The sequence below is a fragment of the Mus musculus genome, chromosome 9, assembly GCF_000001635.26.
Source record: "Mus musculus strain C57BL/6J chromosome 9, GRCm38.p6 C57BL/6J".
NCBI lineage: Eukaryota > Metazoa > Chordata > Mammalia > Rodentia > Muridae > Mus > Mus musculus.
This window is the reverse complement of record NC_000075.6, coordinates 122,378,631-122,406,523: the sequence shown is the minus strand read 5'-3', so window position 1 is coordinate 122,406,523 and position 27,893 is coordinate 122,378,631. Positions and strand designations below refer to the sequence as shown.

The window sequence follows — 27,893 nt, the reverse complement described above, 5'->3', positions numbered from 1 at the left end:
GACGACCCAGGAAGACCCACAAGGGTGGACCTGCGTGCCGCCTCCGACTTCCTATTAATGCCTCAAATGAGTATTCAGCCGGTGCCGGTGGAGCCTATACCATCCTTGCCCCCGGGAACCATGGGCCTTATTCTCGGCCGAGGTTCACTCACCTTGCAGGGCTTAGTAGTCCACCCTGGAGTTATGGATTGTCAACATTCCCCTGAAATACAGGTCCTGTGCTCAAGCCCTAAAGGCGTTTTTTCTATTAGTAAAGGAGATAGGATAGCTCAGCTGCTGCTCCTCCCTGATAATACCAGGGAGAAATCTGCAGGACCTGAGATAAAGAAAATGGGCTCCTCAGGAAATGATTCTGCCTATTTGGTTGTATCTTTAAATGATAGACCTAAGCTCCGCCTTAAGATTAATGGAAAAGAGTTTGAAGGCATCCTTGATACCGGAGCAGATAAAAGTATAATTTCTACACATTGGTGGCCCAAAGCATGGCCCACCACAGAGTCATCTCATTCATTACAGGGCCTAGGATATCAATCATGTCCCACTATAAGCTCCGTTGCCTTGACGTGGGAATCCTCTGAAGGGCAGCAAGGGAAATTCATACCTTATGTGCTCCCACTCCCGGTTAACCTCTGGGGAAGGGATATTATGCAGCATTTGGGCCTTATTTTGTCCAATGAAAACGCCCCATCAGGAGGGTATTCAGCTAAAGCAAAAAATATCATGGCAAAGATGGGTTATAAAGAAGGAAAAGGGTTAGGACATCAAGAACAGGGAAGGATAGAGCCCATCTCACCTAATGGAAACCAAGACAGACAGGGTCTGGGTTTTCCTTAGCGGCCATTGGGGCAGCACGACCCATACCATGGAAAACAGGGGACCCAGTGTGGGTTCCTCAATGGCACCTATCCTCTGAAAAACTAGAAGCTGTGATTCAACTGGTAGAGGAACAATTAAAACTAGGCCATATTGAACCCTCTACCTCACCTTGGAATACTCCAATTTTTGTAATTAAGAAAAAGTCAGGAAAGTGGAGACTGCTCCATGACCTCAGAGCCATTAATGAGCAAATGAACTTATTTGGCCCAGTACAGAGGGGTCTCCCTGTACTTTCCGCCTTACCACGTGGCTGGAATTTAATCATTATAGATATTAAAGATTGTTTCTTTTCTATACCTTTGTGTCCAAGAGATAGGCCCAGATTTGCCTTTACCATCCCCTCTATTAATCACATGGAACCTGATAAGAGGTATCAATGGAAGGTCTTACCACAGGGAATGTCCAATAGTCCTACAATGTGCCAACTTTATGTGCAAGAAGCTCTTTTGCCAGTGAGGAAACAATTCCCCTCTTTAATTTTGCTCCTTTACATGGATGACATCCTCCTGTGCCATAAAGACCTTACCATGCTACAAAAGGCATATCCTTTTCTACTTAAAACTTTAAGTCAGTGGGGTCTACAGATAGCCACAGAAAAGGTCCAAATTTCTGATACAGGACAATTCTTGGGCTCTGTGGTGTCCCCAGATAAGATTGTGCCCCAAAAGGTAGAGATAAGAAGAGATCACCTCCATACCTTAAATGATTTTCAAAAGCTGTTGGGAGATATTAATTGGCTCAGACCTTTTTTAAAGATTCCTTCTGCTGAATTAAGGCCTTTGTTTAGTATTTTAGAAGGAGATCCTCATATCTCCTCCCCTAGGACTCTTACTCTAGCTGCTAACCAGGCCTTACAAAAAGTGGAAAAGGCCTTACAGAATGCACAATTACAACGTATTGAGGATTCGCAGCCTTTCAGTTTGTGTGTCTTTAAGACAGCACAATTGCCAACTGCAGTTTTGTGGCAAAATGGGCCATTGTTGTGGATCCATCCAAACGTATCCCCAGCTAAAATAATAGATTGGTATCCTGATGCAATTGCACAGCTTGCCCTTAAAGGCCTAAAAGCAGCAATCACCCACTTTGGGCAAAGTCCATATCTTTTAATTGTACCTTATACCGCTGCACAGGTTCAAACCTTGGCAGCCGCATCTAATGATTGGGCAGTTTTAGTTACCTCCTTTTCAGGAAAAATAGATAACCATTATCCAAAACATCCAATCTTACAGTTTGCCCAAAATCAATCTGTTGTGTTTCCACAAATAACAGTAAGAAACCCACTTAAAAATGGGATTGTGGTATATACTGATGGATCAAAAACTGGCATAGGTGCCTATGTGGCTAATGGTAAAGTGGTATCCAAACAATATAATGAAAATTCACCTCAAGTGGTAGAATGTTTAGTGGTCTTAGAAGTTTTAAAAACCTTTTTAGAACCCCTTAATATTGTGTCAGATTCCTGTTATGTGGTAAATGCAGTAAATCTTTTAGAAGTGGCTGGAGTGATTAAGCCTTCCAGTAGAGTTGCCAATATTTTTCAGCAGATACAATTAGTTTTGTTATCTAGAAGATCTCCTGTTTATATTACTCATGTTAGAGCCCATTCAGGCCTACCTGGCCCCATGGCTCTGGGAAATGATTTGGCAGATAAGGCCACTAAAGTGATGGCTGCTGCCCTATCATCCCCGGTAGAGGCTGCAAGAAATTTTCATAACAATTTTCATGTGACGGCTGAAACATTACGCAGTCGTTTCTCCTTGACAAGAAAAGAAGCCCGTGACATTGTTACTCAATGTCAAAGCTGCTGTGAGTTCTTGCCAGTTCCTCATGTGGGAATTAACCCACGCGGTATTCGACCTCTACAGGTCTGGCAAATGGATGTTACACATGTTTCTTCCTTTGGAAAACTTCAATATCTCCATGTGTCCATTGACACATGTTCTGGCATCATGTTTGCTTCTCCGTTAACTGGAGAAAAAGCCTCACATGTGATTCAACATTGTCTTGAGGCATGGAGTGCTTGGGGGAAACCCAGACTCCTTAAGACTGATAATGGACCAGCTTATACGTCTCAAAAATTCCAACAGTTCTGCCGTCAGATGGACGTAACCCACCTGACTGGACTTCCATACAACCCTCAAGGACAGGGTATTGTTGAGCGTGCGCATCGCACCCTCAAAGCCTATCTTATAAAACAGAAGAGGGGAACTTTTGAGGAGACTGTACCCCGAGCACCAAGAGTGTCGGTGTCTTTGGCACTCTTTACACTCAATTTTTTAAATATTGATGCTCATGGCCATACTGCGGCTGAACGTCATTGTTCAGAGCCAGATAGGCCCAATGAGATGGTTAAATGGAAAAATGTCCTTGATAATAAATGGTATGGCCCGGATCCTATCTTGATAAGATCCAGGGGAGCTATCTGTGTTTTCCCACAGAATGAAGACAACCCATTTTGGGTACCAGAAAGACTCACCCGAAAAATCCAGACTGACCAAGGGAATACTAATGTCCCTCGTCTTGGTGATGTCCAGGGCGTCAATAATAAAGAGAGAGCAGCGTTGGGGGATAATGTCGACATTTCCACTCCCAATGACGGTGATGTATAATGCTCAAGTATTCTCCTGCTTTTTTACCACTAACTAGGAACTGGGTTTGGCCTTAATTCAGACAGCCTTGGCTCTGTCTGGACAGGTCCAGATGACTGACACCATTAACACTTTGTCAGCCTCAGTGACTACAGTCATAGATGAACAGGCCTCAGCTAATGTCAAGATACAGAGAGGTCTCATGCTGGTTAATCAACTCATAGATCTTGTCCAGATACAACTAGATGTATTATGACAAATAACTCAGCAGGGATGTGAACAAAAGTTTCCGGGATTGTGTGTTATTTCCATTCAGTATGTTAAATTTACTAGGGCAGCTAATTTGTCAAAAAGTCTTTTTCAGTATATGTTACAGAATTGGATGGCTGAATTTGAACAGACCCTTCGAGGCTTGCCATCATTCAGGTCAACTCCACGCGCTTGGACCTGTCCCTGACCAAAAGATTACCCAATTGGATCTCCTCAGCATTTTCTTTCTTTAAAAAATGGGTGGGATTAATATTATTTGGAGATACACTTTGCTGTGGATTAGTGTTGCTTCTTTGATTGGTCTGTAAGCTTAAGGCCTAAACTAGGAGAGACAAGGTGGTTATTGCCCAGGCGCTTGCAGGACTAGAACATGGAGCTCCCCCTGATATATGGTTATCTATGCTTAGGCAATAGGTCGCTGGCCACTCAGCTCTTATATCCCATGAGGCTAGACTCATTGCACGGGGTAGAGTGAGTGTGCTTCAGCAGCCCGAGAGAGTTGCAAGGCTAAGCACTGCAATGGAAAGGCTCTGCGGCATATATGAGCCTATTCTAGGGAGACATGTCATCTTTCATGAAGGTTCAGTGTCCTAGTTCCCTTCCCCCAGGCAAAACGACACGGGAGCAGGTCAGGGTTGCTCTGGGTAAAAGCCTGTAAGCCTAAGAGCTAATCCTGTACATGGCTCCTTTACCTACACACTGGGGATTTGACCTCTATCTCCACTCTCATTAATATGGGTGGCCTATTTGCTCTTATTAAAAGAAAAAGGGGGAGATGTTGGGAGCCGCCCCCACATTCGCCGTTACAAGATGGCGCTGACATCCTGTGTTCTAAGTGGTAAACAAATAATCTGCGCATGTGCCAAGGGTATCTTATGACTACTTGTGCTCTGCCTTCCCCGTGACGTCAACTCGGCCGATGGGCTGCAGCCAATCAAGGAGGGACACGTCCGAGGCGAAGGAGAATGCTCCTTAAGAGGGACGGGGTTTTCGTTTTCTCTCTCTCTTGCTTCTTGCTCTCTTTTCCTGAAGATGTAAGAATAAAGCTTTGCCGCAGAAGATTCTGGTCTGTGGTGTTCTTCCTGGCCGGTCGTGAGAACGCGTCTAATAACATACATACACTCACACACCCTACATACTAACAAACATATATACATATACCACTACTACAAAAATCCCCCCACCACCACCACATCACACAACACACATACACTCATACCACACACATATACAACCCTCAAACCTCACACATAGACCACATTAACACCACACACACACACACACACACACACACACACCAGATTGCTCAGGATGTCAGGCAGGACTGCCCTGGACTCTGCTCAGGTGCCAGCAGCTGAGTCACAGGTGGAGTGATGTGTTCCGACTTGGCTCACCTTTCCCCCGGAGCTGCCAGTAAGGAACTAAGCTCAGGAGCTTCAATGGTTTGTGGAGATACAAGGCCAGTTGCCCATGGTGTCTCCTCATGAGAGTCTTCGAGGGGATCTAGGCAGAAGGGGCTGGTCAGGGCAGATAGCAGCACAATCGAGGCAGTCCTCCAGGCTTATGGGGCAAGAGTTGCTCAGGAAGCCAGTCAGCTCATCTTCCTCTCCCTCTGCCCATCCGCTCTGCAGGCCAGCCTGACTCTGCTGTCTCCTCATCCTGGCCACCGCATCCTTGGCTAGTCTTGACTGACTGGCATATTCTTGTTCAGTGGGTGAGGTGGCTGCATTAGAAGTGGCTGGGACACGTCAGAAAACCTGTGGATTCTGTTCCTCCACTTTTGCTGCCAGGCACTGCGTCCTTCTCTTCACCTGAAAGCTTTTAAAAACCGCTCCCATTTTTCAAGACCTAAAAGGGCCAATATGGCTGACATGCCAACTCAGCACACCAGTGAGAAGCACCCAGGCTACAGCACACCCTTCTCCTCAGCCATTTCTCTGAATCCACAGTTTCTTGTGATGTCTGTGTCTCCTCAGCTTCAGTCAAGCAAGCTGTTACCATCTCCCACTGAGGCCTCAGTTCTCAGCAACACCTTAACCACAGGGAAATGCATGTGGAGGGGACAAATCCAGACCAATTTCTGCTTGGGAGAGGCAGAGCAGATAAAGCTAGACTTGAGCAATGTCGTCCAGAGGGAGTGTAGCAATCTCACACAATTGCAGTGCTGGCTCCAAAGGGAGAGTTTTTGTGAATATCCAACAGTGGGACAGGCCCAGAGGAACCCATGAATGTCATTAGGGATCCAGGGCTTGGGAGCAAAGATAGCTCACAGGTGGGCAGACCTGTGTACCCGTTATCCTCACCTTGTCGGGATGCTTGCTAAAATAGTGGTACATGCTAAAAGTATTTTGATTTTTGAATCAGGTTCTGCTTAAATGGTGGTAATGGTACCTGGCTCACACACTGCTACAAACTTAAGTAATGAATGCCTGTCCAGCCCTTAGCATGATGTGTGGCACATAGCTGTGGGTTTTCATGAGTTAAGCGGGCTCTGAAGGAAAACAAGGAGAAAGCTTTCAAACATAGTTGCTTGTTAACATGGGGTATCACTGTGAAGCTCTGGCTGGCTTTGGACTCAGTTATCCAACCAGCGTCTGCCTCTTGGATGCTGGAATTAAAGACGCATACCACCTCACCCAGCTCAAAAGTATTTTCTTTCTTTTTTCTTTTTTTTTTTTTGAAAGATTTATTTACTTATTTTTATGTAAATGAGTACACTGTCACTGTCTTCAGACATACCAGAAGAGGGCATCGGATCTCATCACAGATGGTTGTGAGCCACCATGTGGTTGCTAGCAATTGAACTCAGGACCTCTGAGGGCTCTTAACCACCGAACTGTCTCTCCAGACCCTCAAAAATCTTTTGAGCAGGGTTCACATCTTCAAAGTAAGCAATTGGTCTCTCAGCATAGAGCATCCAAAAAGAGGCAGAAGAGTCACAGGAGCACGCAGAGAGGATCCGCCTTGCCTTGGAGGGGTTTCTGTCTCTCTAAAGCCAGAAAACAATGTCACCACCCACCTAGCCCAGCATGGCTGAGCATGGCTGCCAAGATTTCAGCTCTAACAGGGTAAGGAGGGCACTCCATGGGACAGGAGGGAGGAAGAGACTCACACTCAGTGCCTGAATTCCAGGACTGACTAGAGTCCAGGAGTCAAGCAGTCTCAGAATCTCTGTTGACTGGCATAGCCAAGTGACTTTACCCACCAAGCCATCTTTCTGGCCCTGCTGAAATACTTTTATGCAAATAATAATGATCTCCAGGATTGCTTCTGGTTCCCAGACCCAGAGTATCACTTAGTTGTCAGCAGCAGGGCCTGTGTTCAAATTCAAGGTCAATTATTTTCAGTATCAATGTCCTCCAGAGGTACACAGCCCCTCCATTCCAACAGTACCAGCTCAAGGACAGACAGGAGACCTGGCCTGGACTGTTCCCCTTTCTGCCCCTAGCCCCAACCTACCAGTCTCTCCCACTCCTGCTAGGGGCTCAGAGCTCAGGCCCAAGCACAGTCTGGCTCTGACATCTGCTGACTGACCACCAGGAGTTTCAGGAACCTTTCTAAAGCCCAACAGACACCACCGTGGCCCCAGGAAGTCCAGGCAGGTAATATGGCAGAGAAGGTCCTTTGAATTGTAGAAGCTACTGGGAAGGTTTTCTTAAGCCTGGTGATTTTCTTCTTCTTCGTCTTCTTTTCAAACCCCTCTGAGAAGGGAGGAAGTTCATTGATCATACTAAAGCTGTGTGAGTTCCCTTGTTCTCTTTTCTGCAGCCAGATGAAAGTGTGCATCTTTGATGTGTGCGAATTAACACCTTCTTTGGCTCCTCCCTCCCACTGCCACAGCACTTTCAGTGAGAACTGCCTGGAGGCAGGCGCAGGCCAGAGCAGGGAGGAGAGCGAGCAAGCAGAGAGCGGGAGGAGAGCTCTCTTCCTCTTATACTATTTTCGGGAACTCATCCCAGAATAGGTGAAGCAAACTAGCGTCCTAATTAATATGCAGCCTTTTGGAAACAGGAAGCAGCACATTGCTCTGTGATCCCCTGCAAGGCTGAACCCCAGAACCAGGCCCAGACCGCTCTTCTCCAACCTGCAACCTCCCCAGCCTGGCTTCATAACAACCCTACATACAGCTGGAGAAGGTCAGTGGGGGAGGATTTGACTTTTGTCCTGGGTACATGAATGAGAAGGACCAGGGACCCAGGAATGGGGAGGATTGGGGGAGATACTACAACAAACGTGGCTAACAAGGAGAAGGGTTTGGGAAGTTCCTCTGCTGAGCCAATGCTAACCTGGAAGCTGGAGCTTCCCAGAGACAACATGGCTCTGTCAAGAGGGGCCATCTCCAAGGGCTTGCCAAGGGCTCCTTGCAGTGTCAGAGCTGAATTCTGAGCTATTTAGGTCCAAGGTTCTTTATCCAACCCACTCCTACCTGGAGCATCCATCCAGGTTCCTTACTCACCAGAATCTCCTCAGCGTAGTAAAGAGTCTGCGTATTCCAGACCCAGAGAGCTGCTTCTCATTTCTTGGGGATCCTTAGTCCCCAGATGGCATACTCCATGCCCTACCTCCATCCCCTAAGTCGGCTCAGAATTAGGTTTGCCATTAACTTGACATACAAGAGAAAGAGGAGTGGACCAAGAGGGTGACAGTGGCTGATGGACACCCTTCACTGTGTCTCTGGCCATCTGGAAGAGTGAGCAAAGGGAACCCCTTTATCCTCGCTTCTCCAGCCTCAAACCCCACTGTTACTCATGGTCTTCCCAGCATCTATCCTGTTCCGACCCCCAGACCACAGATGGTAAGTGAAGGAACTCAGCCATCCTCCATCTGGGCTGAACTGACACTTCTGGGTGGGCCACCTCCCACCATCTCCCACAGGGCCATTGGCCCCCGGGGGCACACACATGCACACTCACACATGTGGATGCCGGCACCACCTGAATAATTCTTTCTCACATGTTTGCAGATTGTAGTATTTGACCTTTGACACTTGGAATATGAGAGAATTCTGCTCTGGGGAAGCCATAAACCTTGGGCATATTAGACGTTAACAGGATCCCTCGATTTGTGCTGATGGAACTCAGTCTGGCCTGGGTGGTGTGCTCAAGGCATATCTACAGGATTCTCCTGTTTCATCTCTTGAGGCCCCTAAGAGGAGGCAGCGGTGTCAGGGCCATCCTTTCCTCCTCACAGTTAAAGAAACCAAGGCAAGTGGTTTACTCAGAGTCCTTCCTAATATAGTGTGGGTTCCCTCAGGGCTCCTGTTCAGTCCTGTCTTCCCCTGAGCCAGGGTCTTCACACCACAGCTCCAGTCTCCTTAGGGCCTTCTCACATAGAAGGCAGCTTTAACTGTCACAGTAGAAGTTCTGGAGACAGCAGGGAGTGACTGTTTAGGTGGCTGCTCTGCCCCAGACCTGGGGGTAGAAGTGGTCATGAGGAGGAGCAACTCCTGGGAGCTATGAGGTAATGACCATCTCTGAGTCACAAGGGCAGAACCAAGGCTATCTGATTTATCCACCAACACCAACACCACAGGCCTAGCCTCTCTGCGGCCTTATGGTGGACAGGCCAAAAGCTAGTTCTCAATGTGTTTTTTGTTAAAAGATTTAGGGCACTTGCAAGGGAGTCATGAGCCCTAGAAAACACCACAGTGTAAGACCTAAGCTCCACTCAGAGAGCCTAGCACACAGCCTCCTCTGCAGCTCCCTGAATACAGCCAGGAAGGTGGGTTTGGAATAAAGACTCTCCTATTCAAGCAGTTGGTGATGCTGCTGCCTGTGGGAGTGAGCAGCACTTCCTGAAGATCCCCTGACCCTTGTCCGAGGCTGGAAAGATGGCTTAAAAAAAAAAACAAAAACCTGTTGAGAGCACTGGTTGCTCTTACAGAGGACCCAAGTTTGGTTCCCAGAACCCACATGGTGGCTCACAACCACCTGTGCCTCCAGCTTTAGCAGATCTGATGCCCTCTTGTGACCTCTGCAGGCACCATACACACATGTGCAAACACTCATAAAATGAAAATAAATACAACAATTTTAAAAAGAAAAAAATCCATCTCTGTCTCTGTCCCTGTCTGTTTGTCTGCCTGTCTGTCTCTATCTCTCTGTATATACACATACACTCACACACTCACACACACTCAATCACACATTCACACACTCACACACACACACACACACACACTCAATCACACTGGTTCTACATGGGCTAATTCTCCACCCCCAACACTTTTCCTGTCATTAAAACTAACAATTTTCTCTGCATACAGAACATTCATAGTAGTCTTAGTGCTTTTTAGAAATTCAATGACTTTTCTTATCAATTTAATTATTTCAACACATTGTTCAAGTTAATTAACTTTTCAGAGTTGATTTAATTTTGTAGTCACAAAGGGTTTTAAGCTCAAGAAAACTGTTTTTTAAAGTCAATAATACAAAACGAGTGTGCTTGTTATTGAAGTTTGAGTTGTAAAAAAAAAAAAAAGAAAAGACATCTGCATTTTCCAATCAGTAAGCCAGCCACCACCCACATGTCGATCTCTTAATATTTTGTGTATTTCTTTTTGTGATTTATGCAAATTCGTATCCTTTTTCTCCCCTGACATCATGAATATTTTACAATACCATTAAAAATCCAGAGTGTGATTTCGTATTTGTGAGCTGTTTAGGCAAAGCCCAACTTGCCAACATTTAGCATATTCTGTTCCTTCCTTATCGTTGGGGCACAGAGACAAACATGTCTGTGTGAACCTTTGACCCGATGTGTCTATTTTCTCTGGCAGCTTCTTAGAATGGAGGTTGCTGGGTAAAAGGGCACAGGCTCACGTTTTGGAGTTTCTTGCCACCAGTTGCAAAGTTGCCTTCCAAGAAGGGTGGAAGAGTACAGTAGCCACCATGGTGGCTGCACATGGGTCTGCTGGATGACAGCTTCACTTTGCTTCTTTTGGTGATCTGAACTTCCCTCCTCAGCTGTTGTAAGCATGTGGATGGTCTGTCCCCATACGCACTGTGAGCTTTGGCATACCCCTGCTTACCTGTGGTAAGCTGTTCAGCAATGACTCGGCATCCTTTCATCTGTCACAACTTTACATTTTTTAAATTTACTTAACTTTAGTGTTGATGTGTGTGAGAGAGTGTATGTAAGCGCTCCACACACATGCACATGTGGGTGCTGGGACTCACACCGCATCCTGTGCAGGAGCAGCAAGTGCTCTTAACCGCAGCACCATCTCTACAGGTGTCTGTTACAGCTTTGACAAACATTTCCCTGTCATTAACTCTAGGCCTCTTTCTTTTGACTTATGAAGTTTTTTGATAAAATGGACAGTAGTTTATCAATCTTTTCCCTTTAAATGAGACAAACAACAAAGGTCAATATGAAAAACATAAATCAAAGCTTGGGTTAAAACACACAGAGCACAGGAAGGCGCAGGTGAGCATTTTACACTGATTTCTCTGAAAGGCACTGGAATCCAGCTGCATGCGCAGTTCCTATTGGGGCTTTTCTTCTTAAAAGGCTTTTTAAAAATATCCCAGGAGTAGTGGTCTTCATTTTCACGTTGATGTGTGCCAGAGTCCAGCAACCAGTTCTATGAGAAAGGCAGCGACGGGTACGGGGCCAGTGGTCGAGGCCAAAGTTTATTTATCTTTAGCAATTCTGCTGACTATAATTTTTTACTATTCTAAGGCCAAAAGCTGGTGGCTTCTTGTAATAAACTCTTTTTGTCAGCAAGGAGATTAAAAAGAAAAAAAGCTTAATTGTTAGGGCTCCCTTTTCTCTGGCTCAAGGACCTATTGCTGGCCAGACAAGAGGTGGTTTGAAATTTGTTAACTCTTCATGAAACAGAGAGAAAAGAAAAATAGAAAAAGAAAATTATTTACATAGACACACACATTCACAAACATATATTCTAGTCTGGCCCGGCCACCTGTCTTGTAAGCTGCATACGTGCTCATGTATATTTATATACATACAGACACACATACACATGTATGTACAGACAAACAGACACACACACATATATTTGGCATATGGGTCACACCCTGGCATTCCTTATATCTTCTTAGACAAGTTCTTTAGAAATTACTTCACAGGTAAAATTTTACACAAAAGGGGAGTTACAGAAGAAGGCTGCTTTAGCAGTGCTTCATTCTTTAAGCTCATTATAAGTTTAAAGCAACAGTTTCATATGGCCTTGCTTTATCACGGTGCACACCTGTGGCTTCATCCTTGGACCTGACCTAGAATGAATGTTTTTCCTTGATCACAAATTTGTCCCATGTCTATTTTTCTTTTTTTAATGTAATTGTGAAAGCTCATTGTAGTCTTTCCACTCTCAAAATCCCATGCCTAAGAGTCCCTCTTCCCTGATAATTAATCAAGGAGGAACAACCCAGTCCTAATTGTGTTGCTCTCAACATTTTTGCAAAGCTGGATGTTGGATGTGCATGCTTCCCAAGGTTCTAGCCCAGGTCTGGATTCCCTCCATCCACTTCCCTTACTAACAACCCTACTGCCTGATTGGAAACTGTCTCCCTCTTCCTAACAGATCGGTTTTTATTTTGGTTGTGTTGTGGGGGTTGAACCCAAAGCCTTACAACATACTACATAAGCTTTCTGTCACTAGACTACACTCCACTTCCCAAGTCTTTACATCCAGCCCACCCTTTCAACCCCAGTTTTAGATCAGTTGCCTCCCGAGGGCCTGTGTGAAGACAGATCTCAAGACCCATCACTCCAAAGCTGAACAAATCACCCACCTCACCACAGTGCCTATGGCTTAGAGGCTGTCTACCCAGCCTGCATTGTGTTTATCTATTTGGCAGTGTTGGGGATCAAATGCCAGCCAGGTGACGAATGACTCTTTGTGATAGGCTTTTACCCTCCCTATGATGTAGGTATAGACCAGATTAGACCAGATTAAAAGAAGATAAAGGTAGCTTTATTCGAAGGCAGGTTTTGGGTGGGTGGGTTCATGGATCTCACAGGTGGAGGTCAGTGAAATCACACATCTGGGTTAAAGCAAGGGGGTTTTATAAAGTTTAGCCAAGGAGTGATGACATGATAGCCAGGAGCTAAGATTGTACCCATACAAGGTCAAACACTGAGCCCCTGGGTGGGCACTCCTGGGTGGGTCACTAGGAACAGGGGGATACAGAGTGATGACATTTTAGCCCAGTGTTTCTCTGTGTGGGCGGGATTGAGCAGAAGGAGGGTAGAGGGGGTTCCTACTTTTGTGGGGGATGATTGGGGGCTCCAGTCTAACACTGGGTTTGCTTTCCTCTCCAGATTTTAGGGGTGCTGTTTGTCCTATGCCCTTAGTTCTCCATCAAGGTCAAGAAAGGCTAGCATTTTTTTTTTCCAATTCTTTTCATTTTTTTCTCTCAGAGTAAGAGAGATGTTTTCCAGCTTTTAAATGTCAGATGTAAAATGTCTTACGGTTTCCACTGTTGTGAAGAGACACCATGACCAAGGCTACTCTTATAAAGGACAACATTTAATTGGGGCTGGCTTACAGTTTCAGAGGTTCAATCCATTATCATCCTGGCAGAAAGCATGGCAGCATCCAGGCAAACACGGGGCTAGAGAAAGAGCTGAGAGTTCTATGTCTTGATCCAAAGGAAGCCAGGAGACTCTCACTGGGCAGATCTGGAGCAGAGGAAGAGACCTTCAAAGCCCACCCCTACAGTGACACACTTCCTCCAACAAGGCCCCACCTCCTAATAGTCTCCCTTTCCATGGGCCAAGCATATTCAAACTATCACATGAAGTTTTTTAAAAGATTTAATTTTTAGGAAGCCTAAAAAAAAAAGAAAAATCTTCATTCAGTTTACTTAATGGTGCAGGGCAGTAGAATAAAGGGAGCAGGAGAAAACCCGCATCCTGCCAGAGTTCTAGTGTTCTGGGTGGGCAGACGCAGGAGGAAGGACTGTGGCACGCTTTCCACACAGCCTCGTGTGTGTGTGTGTGTGTGTGTGTGTGTGTCTGTGTGTCTGTGTGTCTGTGTGTCTGTGTGTCTGTGGGAAGCCACGGAACCCCACCTTGCCAGGGGGTGGACAATGGGTAGTCAGAGGTCTCTGGGCCTCACAGAGGACAGAGATAACATGTTCTCAGTCTCAGGCATCCCAAACACTGCTGGACATGGTGGAAGAGCTGAGAACAAAATGGGGGCTCTGGGGGCGGCCTGGTCAACCCCAGGGCCGAAGGGAGGGGAGGGCAGGGAAAGAGAGGACACTGGGTGGTTCCCACATAGGCGAGGGTCCGAGGGTCCTTAGTCTGGTCCGTGGCTGGAATATAGGAAGGCCTTCCATTGGGAGGTTAGACACAACTCTTTAGGGGAAAGCCTAGCCCATTGTTCAAACACGGGGGCCTTGATGAGCAGAGACAGTCTATGGTTTTAGAGCTTTATTGCAGAAAGGCAGGGTGAAAGAGAGAAGGTAGAAAGAGGGAGAGAGGTTGGCCATGGCCATGTGAAGAAAGGGGGAAAGGGAGAGAGAGAAGGGGGGCTAGAGATGAAAGTAAGAAAGGTGAGGACTTTAAAAGAGTGAAGAGGAGCCAAGCAGCTTCTTTTATAGTGGGCAGGGTTACCTTGCTGTTGCCAGGTAACTGTGGGGAGGAGCCTACCTGACTATAGTCTGGTAACTGTTGGAGTGGAGTCTAGCCAGAATGCCAGAAGCTTGGGACATTGTCTGTGTGACTTATAGTCACAGAATTATGGAGTTGGGGGCTCTGTGGTGTCATACACCTGTCTTTGGGAATGTGGCTCACTGTTCTGTCCCTTGTAGAATTTCCTACTGGGTCTCCGGAGCAAGCCTCATTCAACTAAAACAGGCTGCCTTTCACGGCCCCACAAAATGGTTACAGGCCTACCAACCATCAAGGAGGTTGGATTTGTAATTAAAGTCTCTCAAAAAAGAAAGCCTCTGGGCCCAGGTAGGGCACCATAGGATTTTACCAAAAGCTCTTTCCTTTGTCAGAGTAGCATAAAATGTACTCCCACCTTGTGTGTCTATATATTTTTGTGCTCAGTACTAACTATACAATATTCTAGCATGTATGCTCCTCGAAAAGTTATAGTATTCACTTTGTATTTCAACACATTTTCTTATAGTTCTACTTGGATGCTATCTTCCTTGCTCTTCATCCTCTCTCTCCCTCCACAGTGACTTTATGGATGGAATTGGAAGTATGAAGATAGATACAGACACTCCTATGTACCACTTGCTTTTGAGAATCACATAGCATGGCATGGCATGGCAGATTTCTATCTTCACCTTCACCCCCCCCCCACCACCACCACAACAACAACTGAAGTCAAGAGAGTAGAGTAGGCATGGCAGCGTACTTTGCAATCCCAGCACAGGAAAAGCAGAGAGAGGCAAGAAAATTGAGAATCCAAAGCCAAGAGTGTGAGTTCATGAAAAGACAGAGGTGACAAGTCTGATTTTACCTAATATGAAAGAAAAGAGACAGTAGGATAACTTTTAATACTTTTTATTATACTTTTGTTCAGTGGTTGGTGGTGGTGGTGGTGGTGGTGGGGTGTGTGTGTGTGTGTGTGTGTGTGTGTGTGTGTGTGTGTGTGTCACATACAGAAGTCAGAGAATAGCTTGTGGGGCTCAGCTCTCCTTCCACTATGCTGTCCCAGGGATTAAACTGGGGTTGTGGGGCTTGTCACCAGTTGACTGAAGCCTCTCTCTCTCTCTCTCTCTCTCTCTCTCTCTCTCTCTCTCTCTCTCTCACACACACACACACACACACACACACACACACACACGATCATGTTTACCCCCACCAAGGCTCCCTACAGCTGCAGCTGGAGAAGACATTAACTGTGCATCAAGGGTGTGGGGTCAGAATCATCCTTAACATCTGAACGCCTCATCTTCCTCTCAGCCATATAGAGCAAGGCAGAGGCCTGGATGCAGCTCGGGGCAGCCACAGTAGCTTTGCTCTAAGACAGTAGAAGTCTCTGGTGGATCCCAGGGCAATGCGCTCAGCTCAGGCTGCAAATCCACAACACCCAGGAGATGTTCTCCTGCATCCCAGAGGAGTCTAATTCATGAGGTTAGGGCCAGGTCATCTTCTTCTTCTCCTTTTCTTCTTCTTTTCTTCTTCTTCTTCTTCTTCTTCTTCTTCTTCTTCTTCTTCTTCTTCTTCTTCTTCTTCTTCTTCTTCTTCTTCATTTCTTCTTCTTCTTCTTCTTCTTCTTCTTCTTCTTCTTCTTCTTCTTTTCTTCTTCTTCTTCTTCTTCTCCTTCTTCTTCTCCTCCTCCTCCTCCTCCTCCTCCTCCTCCTCCCCCTCCTCCTCCTCTTCCTCCCCCTCCTCCTCCTCCTGTTCATCTTCCTCCCCCCTTCCTCCTCCTGTTCATCTTCCTCCCCCTCCTCCCCATACCCCTCTTTCTCCTCCTCTTCCTCGTCTTCTTCTTGTGAGTGAACCATCATGTGAGTACTGGAAACTAAATCTGAGTCTTCTGTAAGAGCAATGAGTTTCTTAACCTCTGAGCCATCTCTCTAGCTCTTTTTCACCTTAACTTTTTGAGACAGGATCTCTCACTGAATGCAGAGCCCACTAAATGAACTAGGCTAGCTGACCAATGTGCTTTAGGCATCTGAATGTCTTTGACCTCCCCCCTACCCATTCTCAGAAGATGGCTTTTATGTGGGGGTAGGAGATTGAACTCAGGCCCTCAGAAGTTTATGGCAGGCACTTTATTAACTGAGCCATCTTCCCAGCCCCAGCCCCAGAAATGCCTTTTCTGTCTCTGGTTGGCACCTCTCTGGGCTCTCCCTGGCCTGTCCCTTCAAGTCTCCAAGTCTGTTTAATCCAGCTATATCTCCCTTTACCTCCCAGCTCATGTGAAGTGGATTCTGCTCATGAGCCTTCACTGAACAAGACCCCCTGTCAGGAGTAGACCCTCCAGGGATGGTCTCTGCCAATTGTTTAGGCACATCTGGGGAATGGGGCTTCCGTTTTATCTAATGTTGATAGCTACTGCACACGTCAACTCTCACCTACCTGTTGTTCAGTCCTGGATCTGTTGAAGCAGCCTATGGTGAGACAGTGGTCAAAGGTTAACTGACTTTATCATGGAATTGTGTTCCTAGCAGCTCAGGGAACACAGGAATGGAGTTTTAAGCAGAAAAGGCCTATTAGCCATTCTTAAATGGACCATTCTTCTTTCTTGGCCCCAGGAGGACTTGTGATGTAATGCCGACGTGGCTAAATACCATGGAGATAAGGTGGATAAATTCCAGAGAGGCAGATCATCAGGTAATCTGGGCCCACCTCCTTCCCCTTCTGGAAAATAGGACATCACAAGACTGTGTAATCTTCTGATGACTACGGAAGCCTGATTGTCCAGGAAGTGAGTGTTCCTCCCACTTTCTTTTCTGAGGCTTGTTTACAATCAGGATTTTTACTGGATCCCAGGTTAACCCCATTCACAGGCAGGACATTCTAGATTATAAAGTCTATTTTTGTTGTTGTTGTTGGTGGTGGTCATGGTAGTCTGAAGACAAGCACAGATTGTACACTGCACTATAAGGAGGCAGAGGTGCCATTTACATAGCCAGAGATGAACTGTAATACAATGTGTTTCATGGTTTGAGGTCGGCTTCCTAGGCATATGACCTGTGCATGCCTAGATCACTGAACCACTTTCAGGAGGGCTCCACACTCACCCCATGCCCTGCAGTGGCTGTCTTAGCACTCCTTACACTTCCTGAACAGAGGTCTCACGTCTTCGTTGTGTACTGGGCTCCACCACCTCATTGCCACACTGAGGTTTTGTGTGTCCAGGATGCTCTCTCTTTGCTCCTCCTCTTATGTATTAGTTATTTTCCCCTTGCTGTGACCAAACACTCTACATAGACAGTTTATGGGGGGGGAGGCTTATTTTAGATTTTTCTATCTGCCACTGAGGGGAAAGGCTGGGTAGACCATCCTCCACGGCAGCGTGAATTCAAGACGGAAATGCTCACACAGTGACCAGGAAGCAGAGAAGCCCGCTACAATAGTGCCAGCTAGGTCCCCTCGCAGCAGTTCCACGTACCCCCAATTCACACCATCCACTCCCCCAATTCACACCATCCACTGGAGACTAAGTGCACAAGACATGAACCTGTGGTGGACAGTTCAGTTTCAAACTATCACATGCAGGAAACTCTGTGAAAATCTAAGTTCAAATCATCCTCCTTGGAAAGAATTTCAAACTTTTAGATAATCCCTGTTTTAAAGATGAACTGCCAGGCTTCCCATTCTGACTGCTGAAGGCGTGTGACTCTCTCTAGAGAGTTCCATCAGCTCTAATCAAAGACCCTGGTGACCTTACTAGGTGGTAGTCTCACTGGGCGATTCCCTCCACCGTTACTGCTCTACACTCAAGAGCATTTCAAAGTAATTTGTTTTTAAAATGGATAGGTTGCTATTCCCCACTTAAATAAAAAAGTGCTCAGCCTCTCTGTTCAGATTGTCTACCATGCGCAAAGTGTAAACCAGGGCCACCAGTATTTATGTCTCTTGTTGATGAACCAGCCTGTGTCCATCTTAGACTTAAAAGCCATCTTAAATTAAAGACAAGCTAGGTTCATTCCTGTTCATGATCAAACCTCTATCTTAAGGATTGGGCTATGACTCAACTCTAAGCTCAACTACAAATGGTTCTGTACTGCCTGCTCCAGGAAACCATGTCTTTGTTTCAAAACATTATGACCATCTTGCAACTCTACCTTTGTTTCAAAAGTTTGTTATTATAACTACTCCATGACCACCTCGTTATGACTAACTTGTTGTGCTTATGATCTGCTTCTGTGACCTAACCTATTTGCTTCCTAAACCAACTTGAAAACTCCTTTTCCTGAGTCTATCCTGGGTTTCCTGACTTCCTCGGGCCCAATGCTGACCTCTTGAACCCCACCTTAGGGGGAGACAGCCAGCTTACACAAATAAAAAAAAAAAGCTAACTTTAATTAATTAATTTGGCCATGGTCCTGTGGATCAGTGATCTCTCTCCTCCAATCTTTGGAATTCACATTGTCTCTTGTCGGCTGCTTTTCACCTTCTGCCTCTGTCAGGGAGGAGGTTTCCTTGATGTTGTCTTCCAGATTACATCTGCAGGTGAGACTCCTTTTAGAGTATTCTAAGAGCAACCCTTGGGAGGAAGGTGTGTGGAAGTCAAGTGGCAGCTGCCACCGGCAGGAGCTGGCCCAGGAAAAGCCATGTGACCCCACACACCTCCACCAACACCTGCTCCAGCAAATGCTGTGCCTCTGGGTCCTTTACTGAAATAAGCTTATCTTTCCCTCCAGGCTGCTCCAAGGGTTAAAGGAAACAATGTGGGAGGTTTGGAGATGACTCTCCCATGCTATTGCTTCTTACTCACAGTGAGTAGAGTCTACTCCTTCTGTCTTAATGACACCTCTTGCCTCAGTTTTGCTAATCACCAGGTCAGATGCGATCTTAGTGCCTCTACAGTGACGTTTGTCTGTCTTGTAATTGACAAAGCACACAAGGGAATACAGTGGCAGCTGTTTGCTTGTAAATAGGCTGTGATCCCCCAGGAAAGTGTCCACATCTTATTCACACTCTTGAGTAGAGTCTGTGGCAAAGACTACAGTACTGGCTGTACCGTTGTTATGGTTTTACCTTCATTCATTCCGAACATACCCGTTTCACCTTGCCATGGCGTTGGCAGTTCTGTAAGATCTTGATCAAAACTTGGCTCTGTGGTGAAGCTATCTACCTTTATCATGTCTATAATTTTCTGCCCACTGTAACCCATGGTACACCAACCTGACCCTGCTATCTGTAATACCTGGCGATACTACACCAGAAGTAATTATAAAGGGAGTGAGATTTCTTTGGTTCCCAGGCACTAGCTATGTGTCGTGGGTTTCATCTCTGTCTGAGATACGGAGGTGGTGTCTGAAGGAGGAGGTCTCCTATCTTGCTTTATCCACAAATGCATGTTACGCTTCGGATGAAATCCAAAGTTTATGAGGTCTTAGGTGGATGGTAAGAAGAGAGGCAGCAGTGGTGCTTTTCCCTCCATTGTGAGGATGGTCCCCCATCATCTCAGATGACTTGCCCACTCCTGACACCCCAGCCATGTATTCTGGGCTTCTCTAACTCTGAGGTCATTCCGAGGAGACTGCTATTATGTGTACTCCTCTCGATAGGGGCAGTTGCGGTGTAAACTTCAACAGTGCACATCTGAAAAGCAGCCAGCTTGTTCTCCACTGTTTCCCAGTAAAGGAGCCCCATGTCCTTAGCAAAAGGGATTCTAACCTACCGTGCAGATTAAAAAGCACTTCAGAAGAGCTAGGAGAATACAGGTCATGACAGGCTAGGGTGGGGGGTCTCCTGGCTCACTGTGGATACAGGTTCTTACTGGATGGCTGTTAAGCCTACACTGCTAGGCCCTGAGGCTCCTTTGTTCAGACTTCCTCAGTTCCCAGACAAGTCTGGGAGCCCAAGCTACTGGACAGGTCTGCATGCGGTGTGTAGATGACCTAATGGCTGGCTTCTGGCACCGTAGGTCAGAAAAGAATGATGAGGTGGCAGATAGTGGGTCACAGGGTGTTGACTTTCAGATTACAGATCCCACTTAACCTACTTCTAAGCATCAAGGAAACCTGGCACTGGTCCCATTTTGGTTCAAGTATGGAGGAATCCTTTCAGGAGTATCACCTCTTGGGTTTATGAGTAAGGGGAGGGGCTCGGGGAACCAGGACTGGTAAAATGGCAGCTACCCTGAGCTCTCCTCCTTGGATACTATCAGTCATGTCCAACTGGGAGCGAGCTTAGTTTTACTACAGAAAAGAATTTCAGAGGCCTGAGTGGAGCAGACCTGGACTCATGAGACAGTAATGAGGCAGATCGACCTGTAGAGCATGGAGGGGCCCCTGAGAAAGTCTGGTCTGTAGCGTTCTGTGGCATCCATAGGATTTGTGGCTTAAAGTGCTAAGAGGATGCATAATTTACAATCAGGTTCAAAGACTGCAAAGTTTAAATATTAAATAAAAATATATGCGCTGGCTTACTACTTCTCTCAGATAATTTTCTTTTGAACATAAACCGTGAGGCACATTGTCCACATCGGGGTAGAGAGGCTATTGATTCTGATAAACACAAGGTTTGTGTATCTGTTCAGCCTCAATCAACATGATTTGCTGGCTTATCATAACTCTGAGGTCTCTGTAGCCAGTCGTGATCTCATCAGCTGTGTGGAAGTTCTGACTCGATCAGAAATATAAGCCACATTTCAGATTCTGGGGTGAGGTGCCTCTGTCCCTCTTCCATGTCTCTTTAATTTTACGTTGTCCTGGCCTGTCTTATTTTTTTTTTTTTTTTTTTTTTTTTTTTTTTGCCATCAGCAATGCAGAAGTTTAAAAAACACTCATCAGTCAACATTGCTGACTTCCTGGCATATTCACAATTGCAGTTACCCCTGGGATTTTGAGTGAAGCTTTGAGGTACCTTGTAATTTAAATTTGTTAGAAGCATCCAAATTTCCCCCATTTGCAAGAATTCGGCATTTTCCAAGATTTTAACCATTTGCTTGTGTTTGCATAGTTTAACCCAAAGTACAGGGACTGTCAGATAACAATGAAACAGAGCTCTGACCACAGGTCATGCCAAGGTGAACGGAATCCCAGGGACATCAGGCCAACAGATGCTACAGCCTCTGGGGGCCTGCGAGGCCAAAGCCTCAAATCAATGCTACTTTGGAATGAAGCTGAAGTGGTGACTTCCAGACCAGATGTAGACTACAAACCACCTGTTGGCATTAACCCTATTCTCTAAAATCAGTGCAAGAACACAGGTCTCCCTGCGCTGGCTAGTTCTTGGTAAAATCAGGGTTAGGAGAGCACAGTAGGAGTAGCCACAGCTGGCCAGATTAAGTCACAGCAGGCTGTCGAGAGGTAAATGCAGAGACAGGGGCGAGCATGTATTTCTGTATGTTTCAGCCAGGACTTATGGGACACCAGCAGAGAGACTCAGAAATTCATTTTCAAGGACAGTAAATGAGCCAAAGTACCCACTCACGACAGAATCAGGTAATGACACAGGAGCATGCTGGAGACACAGGGACATGCTGATGGCACAGGAGCATGCTGGAGAAGGGACACAGCAAGGCGTTTCAGGGAAGGGCCAACACTTCAAACAGAGACGGGCATTTCTGCACACACTTTTTATCCACAACGCAGTGAACTGAGGAGGAGCCCCAAACTCTAGTAAACCAGAAACTCTTCTGACTTCAGAAGACAAAGGACTAAGTAAGGGCAGCTCACGGTTAAATGAAGTGGGGTCATAGAGGGAACATGAGGGAAGTCTGAGGTCTCGATAAAACTCCTGCCTATCTCTGTGGGCTACTGGGCTAAAGATGAACATGCTAAAAACTTTGTTTTTGAGTTTAGCCAAATGAACTGTCTGCCTGAATTGTCTGTGTGAAGTTTCATGGTTGGGGAATGTGCCTGCTAAAATGCAGGTTCCCAGGCCTTGCCCACTGGCTTCAGAATGACACTCTCTTGGGAGCAGCACCCTGGCTCTGCATCTGCAGCAGACAGCTGTGAGGACTCTGAGGTGCCTGCGTTCCCACTTTGTTGCTCTGAGTAGACGTAGTCTCCACCCATGCCACGCTTGGACTTCTACTCGGGAAGCTCATGCGTGAGAATGAGACTCTGGTATCAGCTGCCACCGAAACACCGTGATATGGAAGGGCCACACAGCGGGCAGACAGCTGTCCCCAGCTATCCCCTGTAGTCAGTCAGAATGCAGCCCTTTCCTGTTGCTCTGGCTTCTCTCCTTCACCGCCGTTACTCACCACATGCCCTGGCCTCACCTGCATTGTCAGCCTTGGACAGGTATCTGTGGGATTTTAGGCAGCACAACGGTGTTGAGCTGGTTAGTACCTGAGAGGGAAATAACCTTAGTCACTGGCGTCTGGTATACTAGATGCTACACCCAGTTGTTTCTGTTGCTGTAACACCTGACTGAAAACTGGCAGTTTCACCATGAGCACCGTAACACTGCAGTAGTGGCAGGAGGGCACTATAACCCCACTTCCTCCCTCTATGGAACACACAGGCTGCTCGGCTGGCCTTTCACACCCAGGATCAGATAAGGTGACAAAGAATGTTCTGCCTTCTCATCATGCCAGCCAAGGGACTCTTCCTGCAAAAATGAATACAATATATTGAAAGAAAAAAGGTAGGCCTGATTTATTCTGAATCTTCAATTAATAGGCACTTCACGGAAGCATTTTAACTTTTGAGTGAATACACACGTCTTTAAGGATTAAGAACGGTCAATAATAAAACTTCTTATCTAAATCACTTAGAAAAAAAACTGATAAGAAAATTCTTAAATTAACTTAGCTCCCAGATTTAAAATTTAAGTGACCATAAAGCCGGGCCATTGCGTGTAAATGGGCAAATTAGCTTACATGAGATGAAGAAAGAAATGTGGTTTTTATATTCTGAGGCATGTTCTTATGCAGCCTTGGCTGATCTCAGACTTACGACACAGCTACGGATGATCCTGAAATTCTGATCCTCCCTCCTCCACCTCTCGAGTGCTGGGATTTTTGATATCTCCCATCATGTCTGGTTTGACTCGGTGCTGGAAATAAGCATATTCAAAGCAAGCATTCTACCTAAAGTGAGCCACATTCCCAGCTCAAGAAATAAATTATAAAATAGAGAAATGTGTATCCTAGTCCCAGGGACTCTTCCAACAGGTTTAAGTCAAGAAAGGAGGCCAGGTGTGCTAGTACACGCTTACAACCCCAACATCTGGGAGGCAGAGGCAGAGGGATCATGAGTTTGAGTTTAGCCTGGGTGACATAACAAGATCCTGTTTTAAAACAGAAAGTTTCTGTGCTTCCAGGTTAGACTTTATGACTTAAGTTCTAATAAGTGGCATAGAGTCTTCCACACAGAGTCTGACCCCCCCCCCCCCCCCGGCCTCAGTGTGGATCTACATGACCACATGGAAGTCAGTGCAGCTGGTAAGACCCTACAGTTGCTTTTTTACCTACCTTATAGTAACCAAGATTTCTTCCCTGTATTTTATGTGACTTTGATTATGACACAATGAATGTACAAGGCCCCAGTGCTTATATGTATAAACAGAAGCATCCCTCTTTGAAGCTAACCACTGATAACAAACTCAAGTTTTTCTTCCAAAAACTATCTATACATATCTATGAGCATATGTGTGTCAAGCGTAACTTTAAAAAACCTCAGGCACACACTATTCTGTATGCATTCACATATTTCTGTGAATGCATGGAATAGTCTGCATTTTTCTGGTTTTCAAAATTTGATGTTTTTGAAAAATCAAAGCATTACAGATCTACCTCATTTGTAAGACTGTATAATATTCCAGTGTATGGCTGTTATTGATACAGATGTCATCTTGGTCACCAGCTGGTGGCTGTTTTGCAAGGTCATGCAAGCATTCGGACATGGGACCGAGGCTGGCAGATGAAGGGCCAGGAGTAAGGGATGAGAGCCCGTCCAGATTCCTGCCTGAGCATTCTGCTTCCTGGTCGTCTAGTGATGAGACATGAACAAGTAGCCTGCTGCTCCTGCCACCTGCCACCCGGATGTCACCATGCCTGCCTGCTACCAAGCTGAGGATGTAATTCCTTCTTCCAGCTGCTTCTGCCCCATATTTTGTCCCAGCAACAGGGAAATTAATACAATGATTATGTTGTAGCTGAACCACTAAGTCTAGTTCCAGACTTAATTTCTCAATGCTTAGCAGATTTCACTCCTCGGACTGGGTTGTTGATGCATTCAGATTTCACTCCTGTACAAAGGCAATGCAGCTGGCTTTATTCCTCATATGACCGTCACACTTGTACCACTTCACCTGTTTCCCCATCAGTGAGATGCCTCCTTTATCAACTCTCTGCACTTGCCTGTAGCTGTTACTGAGTCTGTCTCCCCTCCCCACCACTACTCTCTAGGCCTCTTATTTTCCATACTTGGTACAAGTGTGCTGGGACCTGGCATGGCTGCTTAATCAAAGACACATATGAATAAAGAGTTCTGACACTGAGATGAACCCTACCGTGAAGATAACCGGAAGCTTTTTAAGGACCTGCATGACCATGAGTGAAGCTGTGCACAACTGCCACAAAGCTTGCACGGTGCAGAGCAGCCATCCTCCAAACCACGGTGTTCATGGGACTGTCACAGCCATTCTAACAGACGGGTCCTTGCCAAAGACTCAAGAAAACACACAGCTCACCCACGGGTGCTAGCACTGTCGAGTTTATTCTGTAAAATAACTTAGCAAAGACCAATGATAGTTAAGAGATCGTTTACAAGAAAGATGTTTAGCAACCACTGTTCTCAAGAATTTGCAGATTATAAACTTTACTACTTCAACCTTTACAACAATCACTGCACACACCATGGAAATTTTAATGTTTAGGAAGCTTCACAGGTTTCCAGTAAAGCAAAGCAGCTCAGTGGGGAAGTCAGTTTCTTTGGGCAGACCGGTTTCTTGTGCAGAATTTTTTTTCTTTGGTGAACAAAAGACTGAGGCTGGTGACTGCCAAGTAAGAGTCCTGCACAAATGTTCTACCACTCTCAAGTGTGGATCTGGCCACCCACAACACTAACTATAAAGGGGGAAAAAGGCTATTTTTATTCTCAAGGTGGTGAGAACAAGCACTTTTGGTCTCACGGTGGCTCCTTGCACTAACCTAATGCGTTAAATGAGTCAGATAAAGGGTCGCTGGGAGGCTGCTTTGTCCCGCTTCAATATGATTTTCACGGTCTCCTAAAGTATGGAGCTAATCTTGCTGGCAGTTAATTACATGTGATATAATTTTATATTTTCAAAAAAATTTCCTGACTAGTCACTAAAAATGTAATAGCTCAAGTCATCGAGTCGTGATTTGTGAGGTCGAGGTTTTATTTGTGTAATCTGCTTTTCTCCTGGACAAACAATGTTGGTAACAATGCTCTTTGTTCTCTGTTCTCTAGACAGAAGGCTTTCTCAGCATCCAGCTATTCCATGGAGCTTTTTCATAGTTTCAAATTGTCTCTCACTTTAACACTGTCAGAAAGTTATAAATCCAATGGTGGTTTCTGCCAAACAGTTCAAACAACATAATAGATTTTTTTCATAATTTTACTTCAAGTATATAAGTGGTTAGATTAACATAATATTCAATAAAAATAACCACAAGTTCTATCTCATTTCTGGCGCCATGAGACGTAACAGCACCACATAGTTTTAAATGTTAGTGGTAAAATGCAATCCAGTTTAAGCACCATGTAAGCTGGTTGCTCATGAGAACACAGTGGGACTTGGTTTCCCGATAGGCAACAGTGTTAACATCCCTGCAAGTGAGGGGACCTAGATCCTGGGTCCTGGGAATACTGGAAGGAAAGGGGACAGGTTTCAGGTTCGGGCTACTCAGCACTTGAATGGCTGAGTCTATGCATATGTTCTCATAGAACCCTGTAGATTACACACAGAAGGGCCCCAGGAACTGCGTTGCTGTAAGCACTATGTCACCATGGAACACATTTAAAATGCTGAAACACGGCCTTGATCATAAAACAGGAAAACAAGGAAAGTTAACGCTAGTGATTGACTCCTGTCTTTTACATCAAAACCTAACCCTTTCGTTCCATTTCAAAATGAAATATTCTAAACTCCATCTCAAAAATGAAGTATTCTAAATTGAAATCTTTTTACATAAAAATACTTGGGTTAACTATGTTAGTTGTTAGAGACAGTAAATACATGCAAGGAAAATAAAGTGCAGCTTCCCAACACCTAACACCACAGGCCCAGAAGTCGCTAGGTACACTGGCATATGGACTAGGTACACTGGCATATGGACTAGGTACACTGGCATACGGACTGCAACACCAAACACCTAACAAGCAGTTAGGTGAAATTGAGAAAAGTCTCAGCTGAAAAATCACAATTTTTCAGTACATCAGAAGGACAACCTTTATTTAAGGCGATTATTAAATTGGGAGACTCTCCTATATTTTAATTCTGTGTAGGAGAAAGGAAAGCCATTCTTCTAGAAGGCACTGGTTGGTTTAAATGTGGAAAGCTGCAGAGTCCAGTCCAGGAGACTGCGGGGGTCCTCGGGCTGTGGGGATTGCTCATGAACGGCACCCGTCACGGGTGCTGCATGGTTCTGTGTGCTCAGTCTACTGTGTGGCAGATCTCCTTGACTTTCTGGTTGAATTCTTCTGGCTGATCTGCATACACATAATGCCCCGCCCCGAGGATGGCCTGGGAAAGGAAGAGCCACCACGGCAGGTGAGAAAGCAGTACTGAAACACAGCGATCCCCAGAAGCAAAGAGCCACTCTTAAAAGAACAGTGGAGACTCCTCTGAAAATGACTTAGGCTTTCTATCAGAAGGCTCTGGGATAAACAGGAAAACTTCCTGGATCTTAGTCAATTCCACCATGCAAGGGCCAGCAGAAATGACACTCTAAACTAAAGGACTAATGCAGGGCCCAGGAAAAACCACAACTGTGTGTACTGCACTGGGAAGTGGGTGTGAGCTTATCTGATTCTGAGCCAGTCTCTCAGTGTCTCCAGAGAGACTGGGAAGACCTCAGAAAGGTGACTCACTACTGGGACACCAAAGTGTGTATGGCACAAACCTCGCCCAAAGCCCTGTGACGTCAGGTCTCTGAATGGGGTTGTGAGTGGAGCCCAGACTGGAAACCTCGAGGGAATAATCAAACACACGTCCCTGAATGGAAGCCCAAGCCAGCTCCATACTCACAATTGTCTTCACGTAGGACTTCGGTCGCAGTGACTGGATGCTGGTTCCAGAGTTGCCATCTATGCAGGATCGGGCTCCAAAGATCACTGAAACTGGAATGTCAGGATGCAAGCCACCTATCCGCTGAAGCATTGGCCGTTTGGCCCACCCATAAGGAATCGTCATGTTTTTGAAAGCTGTCTCACCACTACAGAGAGGAGAGAACCATACAGAGTGACTTAGGGAATGAGTTTGTGCTACAGTCTCACCTGTTAAAACATACTCATATTTGGCTTTCCTGGGATTAAAAAAAAATCTGTTTAAACTTTTAAACTATTTACTAGATAATGTATGGGAGGAGCCACATATTACTGCTGTTAGGTAAACAGGGCTATAGTA

General features: G+C 45.7%; 1 protein-coding gene and 2 long non-coding RNA genes across 6 annotated transcripts in view; 1 reads left to right on the top strand and 2 right to left on the bottom strand.

The window, feature by feature from the left end:
- The first annotated feature begins 7,722 nt into the window (after positions 1–7,722).
- On the top strand, positions 7,723–24,502 carry A730085K08Rik (RIKEN cDNA A730085K08 gene). Its single transcript, NR_045967.1, has 3 exons — positions 7,723–7,870; positions 16,925–17,003; positions 24,164–24,502. It is a non-coding gene; the product is annotated as an RIKEN cDNA A730085K08 gene (long non-coding RNA).
- On the bottom strand, positions 21,726–23,685 carry Gm46135. Its single transcript, XR_001779327.2, has 2 exons — positions 23,255–23,685; positions 21,726–22,645 (listed from the first exon to the last, which is right to left on the bottom strand). It is a non-coding gene; the product is annotated as a predicted gene, 46135 (long non-coding RNA).
- A 497-nt stretch (positions 24,503–24,999) lies between the features above and the next one.
- The window catches only part of Abhd5 (abhydrolase domain containing 5), a 29,909-nt gene continuing 27,015 nt past the window's right edge, over positions 25,000–27,893 (bottom strand). For 3 of the 4 annotated variants that reach the window (NR_152865.1, NM_026179.2, NM_001359207.1), the window contains 2 exons: positions 27,516–27,702; positions 25,001–27,011 (listed from right to left, as the gene is read on the bottom strand). Coding sequence is in view for 3 of the 4 variants with exons in the window: in NM_026179.2 (NP_080455.1) it covers positions 26,922–27,011; positions 27,516–27,702 (277 nt within the window). In the remaining variant the exon portion in view is untranslated. Of the gene's footprint in view, positions 27,012–27,515; positions 27,703–27,893 lie in introns of all 4 variants that reach the window. The other variant, XM_030244526.1, reaches the window with a different exon arrangement.